The 18,965-nt window shown below is 36.8% G+C and overlaps 1 protein-coding gene across 4 annotated transcripts; it reads left to right on the forward strand.

Annotated features, from left to right (window-relative positions):
• Positions 1-267: 267 nt before the first annotated feature.
• Positions 268-13,579, forward strand: LOC103430984 (uncharacterized). 4 transcript variants are annotated; one of them, XM_008369129.4, is made up of 28 exons: positions 268-701; positions 853-947; positions 1,596-1,695; positions 1,927-2,031; positions 2,211-2,373; positions 3,974-4,091; positions 4,226-4,288; positions 4,412-4,492; positions 4,639-4,733; positions 4,837-4,987; positions 5,149-5,235; positions 6,173-6,292; positions 6,477-6,605; positions 6,685-6,782; positions 6,889-7,012; positions 7,579-7,686; positions 8,583-8,724; positions 8,907-9,017; positions 9,097-9,169; positions 9,908-9,983; positions 10,492-10,677; positions 10,775-10,885; positions 11,246-11,407; positions 11,519-11,677; positions 11,796-12,029; positions 12,135-12,308; positions 12,536-12,648; positions 12,759-13,579. In XM_008369129.4, exons 1-28 carry the CDS (start codon positions 539-541, stop codon positions 13,300-13,302), a joined length of 3,885 nt encoding a protein of 1,294 aa, XP_008367351.3. In that variant the 5' UTR covers positions 268-538; the 3' UTR covers positions 13,303-13,579. The 4 variants fall into 4 exon arrangements, with proteins under 4 accessions (XP_008367351.3, XP_008367353.3, XP_070668081.1 ...); XM_008369131.4 differs by having other exon boundaries at positions 9,112-9,169; XM_070811980.1 differs by having other exon boundaries at positions 314-701; positions 4,372-4,492; positions 9,112-9,169.
• Positions 13,580-18,965: the final 5,386 nt, after the last annotated feature.

Consider the following 18,965-nt stretch of genomic DNA (forward strand, 5'->3'; position numbering starts at 1 on the left):
GAGTTAGAGCAAGTTTGGGAGATTTATAATCTAAATTTTGAGTTTTATTCACAGAGTTCGGTAGGTCTAAAAAAATAAAATAAAAATCAAAATATGGGCTTCCCCACTGACAAGCCCAATAAGCCCAAGAATTGCATGACCCAAATACCGGAAAAAACAAAAAAAGTTTAACGAAAAACTTCCGGTACTGTTCATTTTAATGAAAAATCATATTTTTACACTAAAAAAAATCAATACAGGTACTATTGATTTGTCTTTAAAGTTTTTAAACCATTTTCCTAAAAAAAACAAAAAGGGAGAGCAAAAGCTCATTAGAACAGTACATACAACAAAACGAAGTCGTCCTAGCTCTTCTGGGTTCTGTATGCAGATTTCATTTGCCAGAAGCGCTCTTCTGCGATCTTCCATTGACGCCCGGGATCTGAGCGAGCCAAACCCCCGCCTGACTCACCCCGACCCGCATCGACCCGGTGAGTGACTCAGTCCCGTCATTCACCCCGAGTTGCCGTCACCAATTCCACCGCGCATTTCCAGAGAAATGGTGGATCCGGCGAATACGCCACTTGGCAGAATGCTATTGGAGGAGATCACTCCCATTGTCATGGTGCTCCGTACGCCCCTCGTCGAAGAAGCCTGCATCAAGAACGGCCTCACCTTAGTCCAAATACTCAAGCCCTTCTGCGTCTTCAACAACATCGACGGTGAACACCGCCCGCTTATTTCTCACTTCCCTACTAATTTGTGCATTTATGTATATGTATGTGTGTGCGTGTGCGTGTGCGTGTGTGTTAGGGTTACTGAGGGTGGAATTTGAGTGGAAATTAAGATTTTTGTGTTTCGGTTTCGGTGCAGTGCCTGTGCGGACTGCGAGTGATCAACCCTACAGGCTTCAGAAGTTCGGATTGCGGTTGTTTTATGAGTCGGATATTCGGCAACCGAATTTGGAGGTAATTTTTCGATTGTGCTGTTTGGTTGCTGTGAAAATGTGGGAACTGATAAAAATTGGAGTTTAGGATTTTCATTAAAACTTGGGAAAGTACGAACCTTCACTTCAGTTGGAGTAGGATTGTGTGAGTTAGTTGAAATCCCGGATAATAGATATGCGAAAGCTCAAAATTTGAGCTATTTTCGCTCAATTTTTCTGGGCTACTAATTTGACTAGTGGATATTAGTAGCCTACTAGGCTCGCCCATATAAACATCTGACTTGATTTTGAAAGCACGGACATTTACCGAGAGATGGGAAAGGGAAAAGGGACAAAAGGACTATAATTGTTAGATATTTAGTATACAGAGTAAGCATTAGGAAGATACATAAGTTCGAGTTGAAACAATTAGAAGTTCGACTTGTTAAATGTTTAAATGTTCCTCGTTGGTCAGTTCAATCTATTATGTACTTCGTGTTGCTCTGTCCATAATGACATGTTTCTCAGTGAAACAGAAGGAGAAAAAAAAAAGTATCCTGTTGGAGTTTAGGTGGGTTTTGGTGTTTGAATATTAGATCTGTTTTGCACATGCAGTTTTATAGTTAAAGGTTAATTTCCTATTGGATGCCCAACTGTCAGAGCCTGAGATATATTGTTTAACTTCACCTAGGTAGCAAAAGAGAGGTTGAAACAAGTCATAAACCAGGCGGCGGATAAAGATCTTTCTGAATTGTGCTCAGACCTGCCTCAGATTGATAATGCATTATCCAGTAAGTAATATTCCTTATATAGATCCGTGGTTGTCATTCAGCTCTCAAGGGAGTTGTGTTGTACCTAACTAATTTCATTTATTCTTATTTTTAAAATTTATGAAATGGACTGAGCAATTATCTTTCTTAGGCTATTCTATGCACCTGTGGTACTTGTATAATTGAAATTGAAATGAATTCTTTTTTACCCAGATCTACAGCTTTAACAATGATTATGGCTTTCCTTTGCAGTATCGGAATCTGAAGTTCTACCATCATGGTTTCAGTTTTTCAACAAAGAGCTTGTGCATAGCGTCTCTTTTTCAGACCATGAAGCTTTTGATCATCCTGTGGCATGTAAGGTGTTGAAACTTATAAAGAACCTATTCTTTTGCCTATCTAGTTACAATTTTAATGACAAAGCTCAAAAAGTCTGGTCCATGCCATAGTCATAGTCATAGTTCTCAAAATGCTGTTTTCTTTTTGGGGTATTGGTTGGGTTCAGTTGTAACTTTATTGTTTGGCTTTACTTGCAGGTCTCGTTGTAGTTTCTTCAAAGGATGATCAACCTATCAACAGATTTGTTGACCTCTTTAACACCAAGAAGTTGCCCTCCCTTCTTACTAATGGGGCAATGGACCCAAAGATTTTGAAGCATTATTTACTAGTGCATGATAAACAAGATGGCCCTTTAGAGAAGTATTTACCTTTCTGGCCCTCTAATCATGTTAAAAAGCAAATAAAGAATCTGCATGGCCCTAAATTTTTTATAACTTTTGGTCAGAACTTAGCAAATTAATTCGTGTACATATTTGACCGAATTTAGTAAATATAGGGAGGTAAGGAACTAAGGGGTATTTTCATACCGTCAAGGTACATGTAGTTGAAACAAGGTAAGACAACGTTGATAATCCAAGTAGTCTTCTTAGTTCTTATTAACTTTATTAGAATTATTGAGCCTCATAATCAAGATGTTCTAGAGTGTTATGGTGGATATCCATATTCAGAATAAGGGTGTCCCTGGTTTGGGTCTGAGGTGCAAAGCTAGTGGGTGGTTTTGATTTATCTTGGGCTCCCTTTGGAGTGTAATCCATGCTTTCTGAAATTCTGGGATTATCAATTGTAAAAATTCTAGAGGTCGCACTTGGTGCGATGGCAAGTGCCTTCGCCCATGAGCGGTAGGTCTCGGGTTCGAGACTTGGGAGCAGCCTCTCCATAAATGGAGGTAAGGCTAGCCGACATTCACCTCTCCCAGACCCTGCGTAAAGCGGGAGCCTTGTGCACTGGGTACGACCTTTATCAATTGTAAAAATTCTGGGAATGTCAGTGTTTGCCTAGAGGTTGTAGCCTCATGCTCATGCAGTCAGTCTTATATACTATTCCTACCAATTTCATGTCTATATTCAGACTCCCAACAAGCTAACAAAATCCTTGAGAGATTTTCTAAAGGATAGAGGTTTGAAACCTTCAGCGTAGGCGGTCCTCTCTTAGGGAAATGGATGATCTTCTCATAAGTAGGATTCATGGTTTTGTTCTGTCATTTATAAGTGTTTTCTGCAATATAATTAGTGAAGGATTGTTGAAAGTCTTAGGTGTTTTTCCAGCTGTTTGTGCTGGTGTTTCTATGTTTTAGCTTTTTAAGTCCTGATTGTTTTCTGTGATCTGGTTTGACCTTCTTGACTAACCTCTTTGTTTATTTCCTTCCTGTGATATTAATACACTCGTTTCTTTATAGTAAAAAAAGGATTGTTCAGTTCCTTATTTATAGTTGGGGTTCAAGTTGGTGGTGGGGAATGGAATATGAGTAGATCTTGGTAGAAGTTTGTCTTGGAGGTGTACATCATAGTCCAAAAAAGACTCTCATTGGTGCCTTTTTGCCTTAGAGATGCAGAGTGTATTGGTCATATCTTCCTGCATTGTCCTTTATCACTCATATTTTTGTTGGGGGGGGGGGGTGGTTGCTTTAGGTGTTTGGGATTGTGGGTGTGCTGCCTAGAGATTGCTACTCCTTATTCGGGGAGTCTCATATTGGAGTTAGTTCAAATGAAAGTTTGAATTTTGTGGTGATGTCATGTTTGGCAATTTTGTGAACTCTTTGGATGGAAAGAAACAATAGGATCTTTTATTGTGGCCTTCTTGTTTTTGGATATTTTGTTTCTATTTCCTTGTACTTATTTCTTCTCTTATTTTTTAAAAAAATCTTGTAATTGGATGAAGTCTAATAGAAATAGTAACTTTAGATAATCAAAGTTGACAACCATGGAAAATTGATATTGTTGGATTCTTATTCTTTTTGCAGGGCAACTAAAATTTTAACTGAAATGAGGAGCACTTTTGGCTCTGACTGTCAGTTACTATGCATTAATTCTTCTCAAGATGGTGTGGTTGAACATCAAGATTATCCTTGGGTGCTTTATGTAAGCTATTCTGAAGTCCTCTGTTTTTACCTTGTTCTGCCTTACTTTTCTGTAGGTTTATCTGATGGTATTGTTATATAAAATTGTTAGACGAAGTATAGCTGAGGCTCTATGCTTGTGTATTTTATGAACAGAAATTTGAAGATTTACCTAGTCAACCGCTTCGTTGCTTCCTTAATATTGAGGATATTAATGGGGTAAAGTACTTTTTGTTGGTCACTATCAAATGTTCTTATAATCCTATGTTAGGTTGATAATTAAAATTTTCTGCTGACGTCAGAATTTTTGCCATGATATCCAATTTGTACAAACTGGGACAGATAAAAGACCTGATGCAAGATTTATCAACTAAACACATTATTCCCTACATGGAGCAAAAAATACGTTTGCTCAATCAGCAGGCATGTATCTTGACAATATTTCCTTCAGTTTCTGAGTACTTTACGTTCCAGTGTACAATTGGTCCAATCCTTTCTTTATTTTTACTTTCAGTATTTGCACACTTATATGTGTAAAACTATATTATGTCTGATTCTGTGGTTTTCAGGTTGCTGCAACAAGGAAAGGTTTTAGGAACCAAATAAAAAATCTATGGTGGAGGAAAGGAAAAGATGATGTGGTGGATTCTCCCAGTGGCCCTACGTATGCTGTACAATAAATTTTAGTTCATTATTATTCTGTTACTTAGTGTTCTTTGTTATATCCTTTTATTTTACTAATAGGCAGTTTACATTCCATGTTTTAGGTACACCTTTAACTCCATTGAATCCCAAATTAGAGTTTTGGGTGATTATGCCTTCATGCTACGTGATTATGAACTTGCATTGTCGAATTATCGCCTAATATCCACAGATTACAAGCTTGACAAAGCCTGGAAACGCTATGCTGGCGTACAGGTGGGTTTAATGGCTTCTGGATTCTTTTTTGGATTTTTATTTTACCCCTCTGCTTATGTATTCCTACATTTGATTCTCTCTCTTGGCTAAAAGGTCTTTATTTTGTTGTGTGAATGTTCCCATGGTGTAACAAATCTCACTTATTTCATTTGTTCTTGCAGGAAATGATGGGGCTTGCATATTTCATGTCAGACCAGTCAAGAAAGGATGCAGAGTATTGCATGGAAAACGCATTTACTACCTATTTAGTATGTATATTTTTTATTTTCCTGTTTGGTTTGAGATTAAGGCCTTGTTTGGTATGCATGATTGGATTGGAATAGATAAGACACCATTTGAAAGGTATGTTGAAAGAAGAAATTAAAAAAATTGTGACCAACTTAGAGGTAGGATAAGGATTACCCAAGAAGAAAAGTTATCCATTCTAATCCTCCCAGGATTAGATGGGAGAAGTTTTCGTTGCGTTGAATCCTCTTCTAATCTCCTCACAATGAAAAATCATTCTCATCTACCTTTAATATGCCTTGAATTTAGACAGTTAGCCCTTCCAATCCAATCCTTAAACCAAACGAGCCCTGAAACATGTTTGCTACGCCAAAAGCCCTTGAGGAATAGGTATAACATGACATTACCCAATGCCTCTCTCAATCTCAGGGATAAAAGCTTTAGCTAAGGTCATGTAGATACTAGTGAACCAAATTGTAGGTCTGTAGTCCATGACTTGAACAAATGGAGTTTTAGGAATCAAGCATATTTTAATGGCATTAGCGTTCATATCACAACCCCACTCTTAAAATATTCAAAATATTTTGTTAGATGATTAGTCTCTAGTCACAGGCCAACAATCTTGAGAAGCTGTCATGGAAAACCCACCCAACCAAAGGGACTTATCCTTCCATAGTCAAACAGAACTTTACAAGTTTCATCTTTCTTAAAAGGCCTTGCAACCAATAGATTCTCGACAAGCTGCATACTTCAATTACAATTCCATTTTTTCGCTCAATAGATTCTCAGGTTTGCATTTGCATGATTGTTTTGCATTTTTTTCTGGAAAGCGACTGGCTAAATTGGCAAATGTTTGAGGCTGTTGACTTATATTATAATATCCACTTGCTGCTCCCCCATATCTTTCCCTCTGGTTTATCTCTTCCAAATTTCTTACACATTTTTTTGGTATCCAAGCAGAAAGTTGCACCATCTAGCCAGCAAAACGCAACTAGGTGTGGTCTTTGGTGGGTGGAGATGTTGAAGGCACGACATCAGTATAAAGAGGCTGCAACTGTTTACTTCCGTGTTTGTACGGAGGTACTGCTTATTTTTCAATTTAATAAGCCACGAGAACATTTTTCTTACTCCTGAGTCCTGACCAATTCTTTTTTTGGAGCTGCTACATTGTGCTATAATGCTTGAGCAAGGGTCTTACTGCTACCTTTTCAATATAATCAGTTAGGAGGATTTTTTTTCTTATTCCTGACTAATTCTTTGTTAGGAGCCACTATATTCCGCTGTAATGCTTGAGCAAGCGTCTTATTGTTACTTGCTGTGTAGACCACCTATGTTGCACAAATATGGATTTCATCTTGTTCTTTCTGGTGACCGTTACAAGAAATCTGATCAGGTAGCTATTCTTTAGGTTATTCAACTTAACTTAATAAATGCTGCATTTTTGAAAAGATTTCTTGCCTTGAGCCATCCAGGTCAAACATGCAATTCGCACATATAGAGGTGCCATGTCTGTGTATACAGGAACTACGTGGAGCCATATCAAAGACCATGTTCATTTCCATATTGGACAGTAAGTTATATGGACTTTGATGCGGCTTTAATTTGTATGTGGTTTTGTATGCCAGCTTCTTTTCTTACATTCTGTAGCGTTTTTTCATACAATTTCTGTGATTTAGGTGGTATGCTCTTCTTGGGCTATATGATTTGGCCGCAAATCATGTGATGGAGGTCCTGGCCTGTAGTCATCAGTCCAAGAAAACGCAGGAGTTATTCCTGAGAGACTTCCTTCAAATTGTTCAGGTCAGCACTAGTACCCTTTGTATTCTATGCTTGATTGAGGAGAAGGAAAAAGTGCAAGGTCCCTAAAAGTAACTTGTATTTGCTCGAAAAAAAAAAGGAAAAATTAACTTTCATTTCAGATCTCAAGGTATAATCTGGTTTGGCTTTGACTTTTTACTTTCATTACCCTGCATTCAGAATGAGTTTAACTTTAATGTCATATTTTTAGAACTTTTAAAACATGTGTACGACTTTTTTTCTTATCCCCACCTAGGGTGGGCTACAATGTTAGGTGATTCTCCACCCACAAATTCTGTAAAGTTAAATATGATCCTGACAGGAAACATAATAACTTCTTAGGCCCTCTAGGCATCCACTGACGTATTCAAATTGGTATGGAAGTTTTAGCAAGTTCTGTAGCAAAATTTAGTAGACTGTTAAGGCACCCTTTTATTTTTTGCACTTTTTGCTTACGTTATATTTTTTAGATTAAACAATTAAAATTTCTTAAAAAACTTTTAAGCAATCTACATGACTTCAGCTAGGTTTTGCGGCAAACTAACTGAGGTTTCTCTTGGATTATATAGAAAACAGGGAAAACATTTGAAGTATCAAAGCTTCAATTGCCGGAGATCAATATTTCATCTCTTAGGGTAATTTTTGAGGATCATCGGACCTATGCATCATCTGCAGCTGTAAGTTGTATTTCCTTTCTATCTTATAAATGTTCTATTCAATCCTCCTCCTTTTCTCTCTGTTTCCTTGTTTTTTCAATGACGACTTCCTCCTAATTTTATTATTTCTTTCTCTCATTTGAGCTATTAGTAGGCTGGTAAGTTTAGTTGTAGAATATGAGGATGATGTTCTTATTGGAAATAAGGGTTGTACTCCCTTATGAAAAAAATATATGGATGTTGCTGTTTCAGTAATTTTGTTACAACATTTCAGTGGAACAGAAGTAGTTGGAAATATGCCAGCTCTTGTAAACCTCGAGGGGCTTTCCATGTTAATGCATATATTCCCAGGGTGCATAATGTTTTTGAATGAGGTTACAAATTGTTAAGTGTAGAGATTGCCACTCTGTACAACTAACCAAACTGCCTGAATATGTCTTTTGACATGTGTGACTGTTTTAGTTTTCCTATGCTGCTGCTGGAGTTCTGCTTTTGCAGAACATTGTACAACATTTCAATGAATGTATTGCGACACACACAACATGATTGGGTAAATTAATGATTTACAAATTAACTGTTTGTTCTTTATGGACACATATTCTGTTTTGTAGCCTTACCAAATTGTGTACTGATATTTCGGGAACTTCAAGAAAAGAATTTTGAGAGTGCTGTATAGAAAATTCAATGTGGTAAACATAGTATGATGTACTAATGAGCATGAATTACTCATGAAAACTCACGTAATTTGTGTTTTGATCATAGCCGCCGATAATGCGATCATACCTATTGTATTCCTTTTAACTTATATGTGATGCTGATGAGAAGCTTTTCTTTCTAATGGACTTTCTTGAATGATTCTTTAAGGTGGTTTAGACTGTGGCTTGTAATTGGCATTGTTGTATTTCTAAACATTCCAGGCAAGTGTCAAGGAAAGAATATGGGTCTCCTTAGAGGAGGAAATGATTCCAAATTTGTCCACCGCCAGAACTAATTGGTTGGAGTTACAATCAAAGCTTATCCCAAAGAAGTACAAAGAGTCAAATGTTTGCGTTGCAGGAGGTATGAACACGAACAATATATGAAGTTGCATGATTAGTACTTTATATATTAAATTGCATCCTTCTAAGGATTAATGCACATCCTTCTTTTCATTGATATTGAAGACAGAGTATGTTGTAGGGCTATTATACGCTCAGTTGATATACATTTCTTGATATTTTGTTCTTCATTACCATATGCAGAAGCTGTCAGGGTTGATATTGAATTAAAAAATCCGTTGCAAATCCCCCTCCCCTTGTCTAGTGTTTCCCTATTATGCGAGCTTTCTGCAGGCTCTGATGAAATGAAATCCGGTAACCACCCCACAGAAACACAAATTAACTCTTCAAGTTGATTCTTGGCAAGAACATTTCACAATCATTGGCTGATCAGTTTTTGATGATGCAGATGCAAGTAGCTCGTTAGCGGAGATTCAGGATGGAGAATCTACTAGTTTAATTCATAGGTGTGTACATGGCTGTTTATAATTGCTTTCAGTATTGTCAAAGGCATTGGTGAGGCACTGAGTGCAATGCAACTCTAAAATGCCTTTGGGCCACTACTTTCAGCATCTTATCAATGGCTTCTCTTGCATTACTGGGCATGAGCTGTTTTGTTGATGGATTGATAGTTTTTCTTTTTACTTGGAATACTTACTAGCCAAAGTTATCTTTTATTGACTCTGTAAGCTCTCAATCAAGACAATCACTGAAAGTTTGAGGAGTTCCTTTGGAGAGAAATCTCATGTTTCCATTCCTCTTCTCCTTTTGGCAAGACTTGTATCAACCTGTAGTAATATTATCATTCATATGGCTGTCTGCATGCCTTTATATTACACAACTAGTTGATTTTTATTTTTTATTAGTTTTTAATATGGACCAGTTTGTTGTGTTTGTAAAATGAGTTTTGGCTTTGCTAAGTTTGGGCCTTAGAGTGGGGCTTGTGAGCTTCACTATTGCATGATTTTACCGGATTTTAGGCTTCCCCATGGGCTGCTTAATAAGTCAGCCTATTTGGGGCTTAACCATAACCAGTGTATATTTCTTGTTGTAGAACTTTGTGTCCTTAAGGCTTACTCTTAAATGCTTTGATAATTACGCTTTGGCTTTGAAAACATTCAGTACTTGTCTATATCAATATCCCTATCTCGGTTCTTATCATGTTTGCACCTGCTAAGGTGGATTTGTTTGCTTAATTTTTGCAGGGATGTGAACTTTGAGAGTTCTTTATTTTCTTTGTCTGATGTTGACTTTTCATTAGCAGGAGGTGAAACAATTGTGGTGAGTACTTCATTTGAGTTGTTAAAGTATTGCAGAATGAAGTGTAATAAGATCATCCATAAATTTAAAGTAATTATGACCCTTTTCTTTCCTTTTGCAAAATTTTAGAATCACAGAGTACTAGAAATATTTTGATGTTTCTTAGTCTATGGAGTCATTGGAGTATGAATTAATTTGCGTCTGCTTGATCCATGCTTATGATAGAAAGTCGCTTTTGTACTGATAGAAAAATAGAGCTGAATTGTTATTATATGTCATTAAACGTCTTTTCTTCCTTTTTTTTTTTCCTGTGTACTTCCTGTGCGCATTGTGCCAACTTCAGTTGTTTATTTTTTCAAAGACATTATTTCTTATTTGAGATCTATTTTACATGTCTGTGGTTATCCTTTCTGTTTGAAAAGTATAGTCAAACTTATTTCCCATGCCACATTTTATAAACATATCTTGTTCACAAATTCATTATTATACTTCTTGAATTCTGCTTATTGTCAGTTCCTGTTCCTTTCAGGTGCAACTAACGGTTACTCCTAGAGTAGAAGGCATTTTACAGATTGTTGGTGTAAAGTGGAAATTGTCAGGCTCTGTTGTTGGCTTCCATAAATTTGACACTAACCCCTTGAAGAAGATATGCAGAAAGCAAATACAGAAGGCGAAGCATCCTCATTGTGATAATTTAAAGTTTGTAGTTGTTAAGGTGCTTGCCCCCACCTCCTATTCTTTCCACTTTCAGAATTCTGCAATGACTATGTTTGGGCATCCATTTCTTCTAACTATCTTCTTTCCTGTGTCAGAGTGTACCAAAGCTTGAGGGTGTCATTCATCCACTACCTAAAAGGGCATATACAGGAGATTTACGGCATCTTGTGTTGGAGTTGAAGAACAAATCTGAATTTGCTGTGAAGGTATGGTCGATTGCACTCACTTATGGTCTCAATGTATAATCAGGTAGTTGGTTTATTCGTGTATGTTTTTGTGAATGTATCTTGCATTGTATTAACTTTTATGAAATGTTTATTTGCTATTCATTGTTAAGGATGTAGTATAGGTGGTCGGCTTGAACTTTGCCTGATCGCTCTGCCATACAGGATTGTCATGTACTCGATGCCATTGCATGAGCTAATGCTTATACACTGTTACATTCATGGTCTTGAACAGTAGATATAGCCCGAGCTTTCCTTTATGTCAGGCAGGGACTAACCATATAAATTGATGCATACAATCTGTTTAATGTGCTTATATGTTATGGCCTGATATTCTTGCAGAATCTGAAAATGAATATTAGTCATCCTAGATTCTTGAATCTTGGAAAGCGAGAAAGTTTGAACACCGAGTTTCCTGCTTGCTTAGAAAAGAAAAGTTCTGATCAGTCTGCTGAACATGCTAACCTTAATGATGTTTCTCATGGCCTGTTTCTGTTTCCTGAGGTCAGCATCCAAATAATCCCGATTTGTATCTTTATATGGTTTGTTATGAAGCTGTAATTTTCCAGTTTCTGGTCTTATAGTGTTTAATGTTTATGTTTTTCTGTACTTCAGGACACTATTATTCAAGGGGAAACACCATTATTGTGGCCTCTTTGGTTTCGGGCAGCTGTTCCTGGGAACATTTCCTTGTACATAACAATATATTATGAGATGAGTGATATTTCAAGCACCATGAGATTTCGCACTTTACGCATGCATTACAATTTGCAGGTGTGTGGATCATTGTCAATTGTGAAAGTTTCTTGATTTGACCCACTTTTCTAAGAAGTATCTTCAAATGTATTGATTTGAATATATCAATGATCAATATTAACATTCATTTTCACAGGTATTGCCGTCATTGGCCGTGTCATTCCTTATCAGTCCTTGTCCATCAAGATTGCAAGAGTTTCTTGTGCGCATGGATGTTGTCAACAAGACAAGCTCTGAAAGTTTCCAAATTCATCAGTTGTCATCTGTTGGGAACCAATGGGAAATCTCACTACTTCAACCTGTTGATGCCATCTTTCCTTCACAATCTTTAACACCTCATCAAGCATTGTCATGCTTCTTCAGGCTCAAGGTTCGTGAAGATGCTGAAACTGTGGTCCTATCTTTTTACAGAATTTCTCCACCCCTACCCTACCCCACCCCTCTCTCTTTCTAATGAATGAAATTTTGGATTCAGAGTTGTGGCAAGTCATCAACTTCTGAAGACGAGAAATCTTCCCATTCCCGACTTCAGGGAACTGATTTGAGATTGGGTACTCAGGGCAGTAATGGACCACGTTTTGATATAGCTAGCTCTCCCCTGGCAGATTTCCACCGCTCTGAAAGACTGCACCAGGAAGTTTTAAATAAGGTTGATATATTCTTGCTCTATATAACCATCTTTTTTGGTTCACTATTACTCATCACATCGCTTTGATTTGGTTGTTTTGACTTGTAAATCACCATGTGTTGAAGGGGAAACTAAATTTTATGCATCGGAACATATACAAGTCATGACCCAGTAACTTATGCTTTTGTGCACTGTTGATGCTTCTCAGCATTATTTTCATTTGACCCGTTTCTTTTTGTATGGATTAGGGAGACACTAATCCGGTTGACTTCATATTGATTTCCCGGCCTCTGAAGAATGACATTAATCCTGAGGTTTCTGAGCCACCGCATCTTTTTTCTCATCATGCATGTTACTGCAGGTAAGTTTTGTTTCAAGATGAATATTTTCTCGCTTTCTTTGCTTTAACTTTGTATTTTCTTGTTTTAATATTATGTTAGGCTGACATCTATTTTGGCGTTTAATTTACAGTACTGCGACCACAAGTCCTATATCATGGCTAGTGGACGGACCTCGAACCTTATACCATAACTTCTCTGCTTCTTTTTGTGAAATAAATCTTAGCATGACTATATACAACGCATCGGATGTGGTTGCATCTGTACGCATAAACACCTCGGACTCCAGTACTAGCGATCATTTAAGTGATGCAACTCCAGTTCTACCTGCGACGTCTTCTGGCAACCAAGATGGATGGCATGACGTCTCACCAGTGACTGACATCAAAGTGACTTCCGATGCCCTTGGATCCCGGGCCAGTAAGTCAATTCCCGTGGAGAGCGTCTCCCCATTTATTTGGTCCGGGTCAAGCTCGACTAGAGTCCAACTTGATCCCATGTCAAGAACTGAAATTCCTCTTCAAGTTTGTGTATTCTCTCCCGGGACATATGATCTGTCGAGCTATGTTTTGCATTGGAATCTTTTACTTTCTAATGATCAAGAAAATCGGGATAGGTCGTCTTCTGGGACGTGCCAGGGATATCCGTATTACCTTACTGTACTCCAGTCGGATTAAATTCTTTCTTTCATTTCTACGTTCTCCATAACGACGAGTGTACTGTGTTTTGTATCTTTGGCCTGTAAATTATTATACGATCGCGATGTATCTCTTGTATTTTCATTTTTCTTTTTGTGTTAGCACTAGCAGTAGGAATTATGAAAGGGTTAGGAGATTTACAAAGATGATATCAAATTTGTTTTTGGCTCTCTGAATAATTAGAGCAGTGAATGTTTAGTGGTGTATTCAGAAATCAATATACATGAATGAATGGTCATTTTTTGAGTAGAAACAATCCGTCCCCTGATGTTTCGATTATGTACCTGAGATTTCCGGAACGAGATATTAAGCGACGGACGAGCACCGTGAATTGTTGTGCGGTCTGCTCATTTTCTCTTCTGCACAATAAGTCCTGGCCATCAAAAGAGAATCAAAAGACGAGAAAAAACACAGATGTGCAGAAAGAAAAAGGTAGCGGGTGGAAATTATTTTCATAAGCCAATAACGCAATTAGAGTATTTCCAAGACTAACGCTAAACCTTCTGTTAAACTAGCAAGCTATTCAGTTTTAGTTTTTATCTCTAACAACTCTCTGCTTTAACAAACTTTGAATATTTTATTCTTAACAATTGTAACTCAAACCACTCATTTTCTAAAGTGCGGTTCTTGATTACGAAAATTTTTTAACATTTTTTTTTTTTGCAATTATGAGTCAAAAAAAACAAGAAAGCAGATGTTTATCCAAAAGCATTTATTTATGGGAGTTTTAACGAAAATGATCTGAAACTATTCATTCTTAATTATAAGGACATTTTGTGTATGAAAGGTCTATAATGGATCAAGTACTTTTCTTTATTTACTCTTATGTCATTACAGCGGGGTCCACAAAGATGTTGACATTTCTGTCTGGGAATACATCATTTTATATTATGCTATTAAACTTATGCTAATTTTACAGCTAGCTCTTCAGGCTTCCATCATGTTGTCGATGTTATGCAGCTCTTATTCTGACAAATTATTCCAATATTGTTCATCGCCTTCTACTAGCTCCGCATCTCTTTCTCTATCTACTTTCACCTTGTAATATATTTCTGCTGTTTCTTCTTTGAAATTTTGGGGCTTCCAATAAGGCTGATGACTGATTCTTGTCTTGCTGTAAATATACATCTCTTCTTCTTCTGCTACTAGTACCATGTCATACCTAAAATCTTCAAACTCATCTAAAGCAAACATTTGGATCCCTCTAAATTTTAAAATATCTTTGTATGAAGGAGTCCACCTATGCGAGGAGATAGAGTTTAGTCTAGATGACTCTTCATTGATCATGGCTATATGCCTAGCTTTCTCCTTATGCATACGTACATACCATTATGCATACGTACATACCAATCTGGAGGACTACTAATAAAACTTATGCAAATTTCCTTCCACCTTTCTAGATAATCTTCTGCTAGTTTTATAAGTTTTTTCAGGAAATGATTCTAGTTGTGAAATATGGTTAATAAATATTTTATCGAGATAACCAAACTCTAATAGTAAGGTAGGGGTAACTTCTACCACATTATGTTTTTCCTGACGCTCATAACTAAAATGCCATGATTTAAAATCTCTCATGTTAATCCTAGCCACAGCTACGCTAACCTCTGGTTTACAAATACAATTCTCTGTACTACCACAAAGACATGGATGATACATCTTTGTAATAATATTCATCCCTGGTTTTGGATCAAAGATGGACTGATACAAGGTGCATTGTAATTGTAATTGTAACTCTTTCATGGACTATGATGCTCTGCTCAGGATCTCATTTTGCATATCTGTTGGCATTATTCTTAGTTTCGCCTTTGAAATTTCTTCTAATAAGACATCATCTAATATTAAGTCTGAAGATATATTCCTAAGAAAACTTTCATATTTTTCTTGTTTTTCTTTGTCACTCAGAACCTGATACTGATCATTACTTTGATGTTGCTCCATTTCAACGTCTTCTTCTAAGAGTTCAATCTTAATTTCTTCTATGGGCTCATTAGCCTCTTGTTCTATGGGTTCAATAACCTCTTTTCCTTTATTCTTATGATGATCAATTTCTAAACCTATTTTTAATTCTCTTTTCAAGGTGTCACTTGCCTTTTGCTGCATTCTAAGAGATTGGAGTTCTTGGTTCATTTTGGTAAACTTACCAAGTAATGACTCATGGTCCTTAGAAATGGCTTGAAGGTTGTGCTCAAGAGAATGAATATGCTGCTGGTTTTGGTGGAAATTAAAATTAAAGCTATCAAACTCTTGTTCCAAGGCTCTAATTAATTTTTCATGACCTAACCTCATGTTTGGCTGCTTAATTTGGATATTCCAGAAATTATCTAAGAGAACATGCTGCCTATCAGAAAGCCTTGGTACCGTTGACCTATATCTCAGAGTTGGATTTCTGATTCCTTCAACAATATTGCCATTAAAGCTGAACGTAGGTACTGGTGGTGATGCTAGTCTGCTCATGCTATTTTGAAATCCACTGAATGGTGGAGGTTGATGGTGTATCATCATGCCATTGAAAGAAACTCTTCTGCCTTGCAGCCTTGTGCTATTTGCTGATGATGGTCCACGATATTTCATATATGTTCAACAAATTAATCTTGATAAGATATTAGCTAATGTATTGTTATTACCTTTTATAAGTTCAAAAATTGGTTTAAAACCATTTCCTGTAATTGAATCAACAACAAAATTAACCCATCTTCGGGCTGCCTGTTTATTAACATGTATCTTGTTATAATGAGAAACTATATTTTGACAATCTGTTCTAATCGTAAATACTTCATTATGTAAAAATAAAGAAAATGCTTCAAGTGAATTAATTATCCTTAGAATTTCTAAATCTGTTGATGGTAATCTTGACTGGATATCACTAAACTTTCCTGAGGAATATCTACAAACTTGTTCGTCAGACTTTGGAGACTCCCTATGCTTTTTTTCTAGTATAGTATACATGCCCATCCTAATGATGAATCATCTGTTTCAACTATCATATACATGTTGAATTCTAGGTCCTATAGCAATATCATTTTTCTTCGAATACTTTTGCCATTCATTCCAAATCTTTTCATCTATTGGTCCTTTTATTTTTGTCATATAAGTATCTAATAAATTAATATCACTAATTCTACCTGTTCTTCCTAAATATTTAAAGAAATCTGTTGTATACTCAGCTATATACTGTAAATCGCAAATTTGTAATTGTTCTAAATTTCTAATTGCTCTTATTTGTTCTTGTTCGCTTCTGCCACCTAACCTATTATGATCTAAAAACTCTTGTTTAATCAAAGTAACAAAACCATCAATATTGAAATGTGTTTTAGCTGCCTGATGCTGTTCTGGATTTTGGACTTTCCATGATTGGAAATAATAAAAAACTAAACCATCCAAAGTATGTTCAAAGTAATCTAACATGTTTTGTGAATTACTAAAATCTAACATTAATGCTGCATGTATGCAGCCTTTTCCCCATCTCTCAATCGTTTTTTCCCAATCTTGTGGATCTACATTATCTAAATTTAATATATTACCAGCTATATTAATTTGTTCTAACCCTCTCAAATATGGAATCCTATTTTTTCTAGGTTTTATCATACTTTCTTCCATATAGTCTACTTTTGCTTTTTCATTATATTGTTCATTTGTTTGTCTCAAAAATTGTTGATCGGTTCTGCTTGCGTGTCCTGGATTTTCTACTCCTGATGTACTACTTTCTTCTACTGGATTACATTTTGCTTTCAATTCTAATAAATTATTATATTCTTTTGATCCTAAAATGTGTTCTACTCCTATTTCTAAGATTAAAATTTTCATTTCTTCGTTTGAAATTTTATGTAGTCCTAAATCATATGTCTTATATTTTTCCAAATATTGTTCTTCATATAAATGATCAATATCTTCTATAAGTTTATCTACAATATGATCAAAATTTTGTTCAACTAAATTAATATCTAAATTATCAAAAGTTGTCACAGCCCGTCCCGAAATTTTAATTCCGATGACGTGAAATTACAGAAACGCCCTTAAACGGGATTAAGGTGCGTAAATTTGGTATTTGTTTTACCTAAAAACATCCTAAACTAGGGTTAGATTTATTATTGTATGTGTTAATATTTTGTATTTGGACTTTAGGTAGGGTCCTACCCCCCTAAATCCCTCCCCATTTCCCGTGTTCTTGTCTTTCACACTCCCTCTTTCTTCCTCAGCTCTCCCTCAGAAACACTCTCTCTCTCTTACTCTCGAACTCACTTGAACTCACGGCAAACACCAAGCATAACCACAATCCTACACCAACGTTCAATCTAAGATCACCATCGTGATCTTGGGAACTTCACGAGCACGGGGGTATAAGTTTCAGGTGAGTTTCACTTCGAGAAACCCTAGTTTTTAAAGCACCGTGATTATGTACTGTTCATGAACTTTGATTTGGTTGTGTTTTAGGCCAAACTAAGATCACCACGAGTCTTAGGAAGTCCCGAGGAGGCTCGGAGTGCCTCATTTGAACAAAATGGACGTCGGGATCACTGGTTTCGAGGTTGGCCGAGTTTTGTGAAATTTGGAAAGGTATGATCTCATTGTTTTTAGACCTTAAAACCATTCCAACGTGATAGTAGGTGTTTAGGGCTTCATTTTGGTATAAAGTACGAAAAAAATGGACGAAAAACGAGTGAGAATAGTTAAATAGAAATTTTTCCCAGTTTTCCGGTGACCGGAGTCCGGCGAGAGTCCATCGGAGAAGAAGCAGGAATATTCCGTTAGTTCTAACGGAATATTCCTGACGCCGTTAACGAAACGGTTAGGTTTTAACGGAATATTCCGGGTTTTAACGGAATATTCCTGACGGCGTCAATTGACACCGTCAGTGTGCTTGGCACGTGGCCGCGCGTGGGGGCGCGTAGGTCCGTGCCACGTCAGGCGCGTGGGGGCGCGTAAGGACTCCAAAAATTATTTTAAAAATATGGGGATGATCCTGAGGTTGTGTAGGTCACTGTGGTATATTCATATACCCAATTTGAGCAATATATAAGGAGTTATTAACTAAGATTTGGGTTAGGCGTTAAATAACGTCAAAATGGTTACTTTTGTTTAGGTGAGGTTTATGCGGGCATCGGGCATGGCCAAGGGATTCTCAGGGACTTACGAGACGTCGATGTAATCTGTGAGTGGGCAGTTTTGTTTTCCGTATATATATATACTTGACGTTTTCCCAGAAATTGAATTAGAATGAAATTATGTTTTAAATGAAAGGTATATAGAATGATATGAAAACGTGAATTGAAAGATCATGCATAGAAGTATATGAAATATATATGGAAATGTAAATTGAATTGCCATGCATGAAATGATATGAAAAGTATGATTTGAGATATATGATGCATATGAATGAATGTTGCGGCGGACGCACAGGTGAGTATCAGGTGAGTATTTAATTACTGTTATGATGATGATGATATATATTGAGCTCAAATCCTGCACCATGGTTTAGTGCTTATAGTATTCACCGCATCGCACGCTCGCCTTGGATCCAAGTAGATGCTAGTCGTACAGTCCACGCGGAGTGGGTACGACAGACCAGTCGCGAGAGTGTTAGTGAGATTCCGACTGGTGGGTGACCTTAGATTATGTGCACAGATGATTTATGAGAAGCACTA

The sequence above is a fragment of the Malus domestica genome, chromosome 14, assembly GCF_042453785.1.
Source record: "Malus domestica chromosome 14, GDT2T_hap1".
NCBI lineage: Eukaryota > Viridiplantae > Streptophyta > Magnoliopsida > Rosales > Rosaceae > Malus > Malus domestica.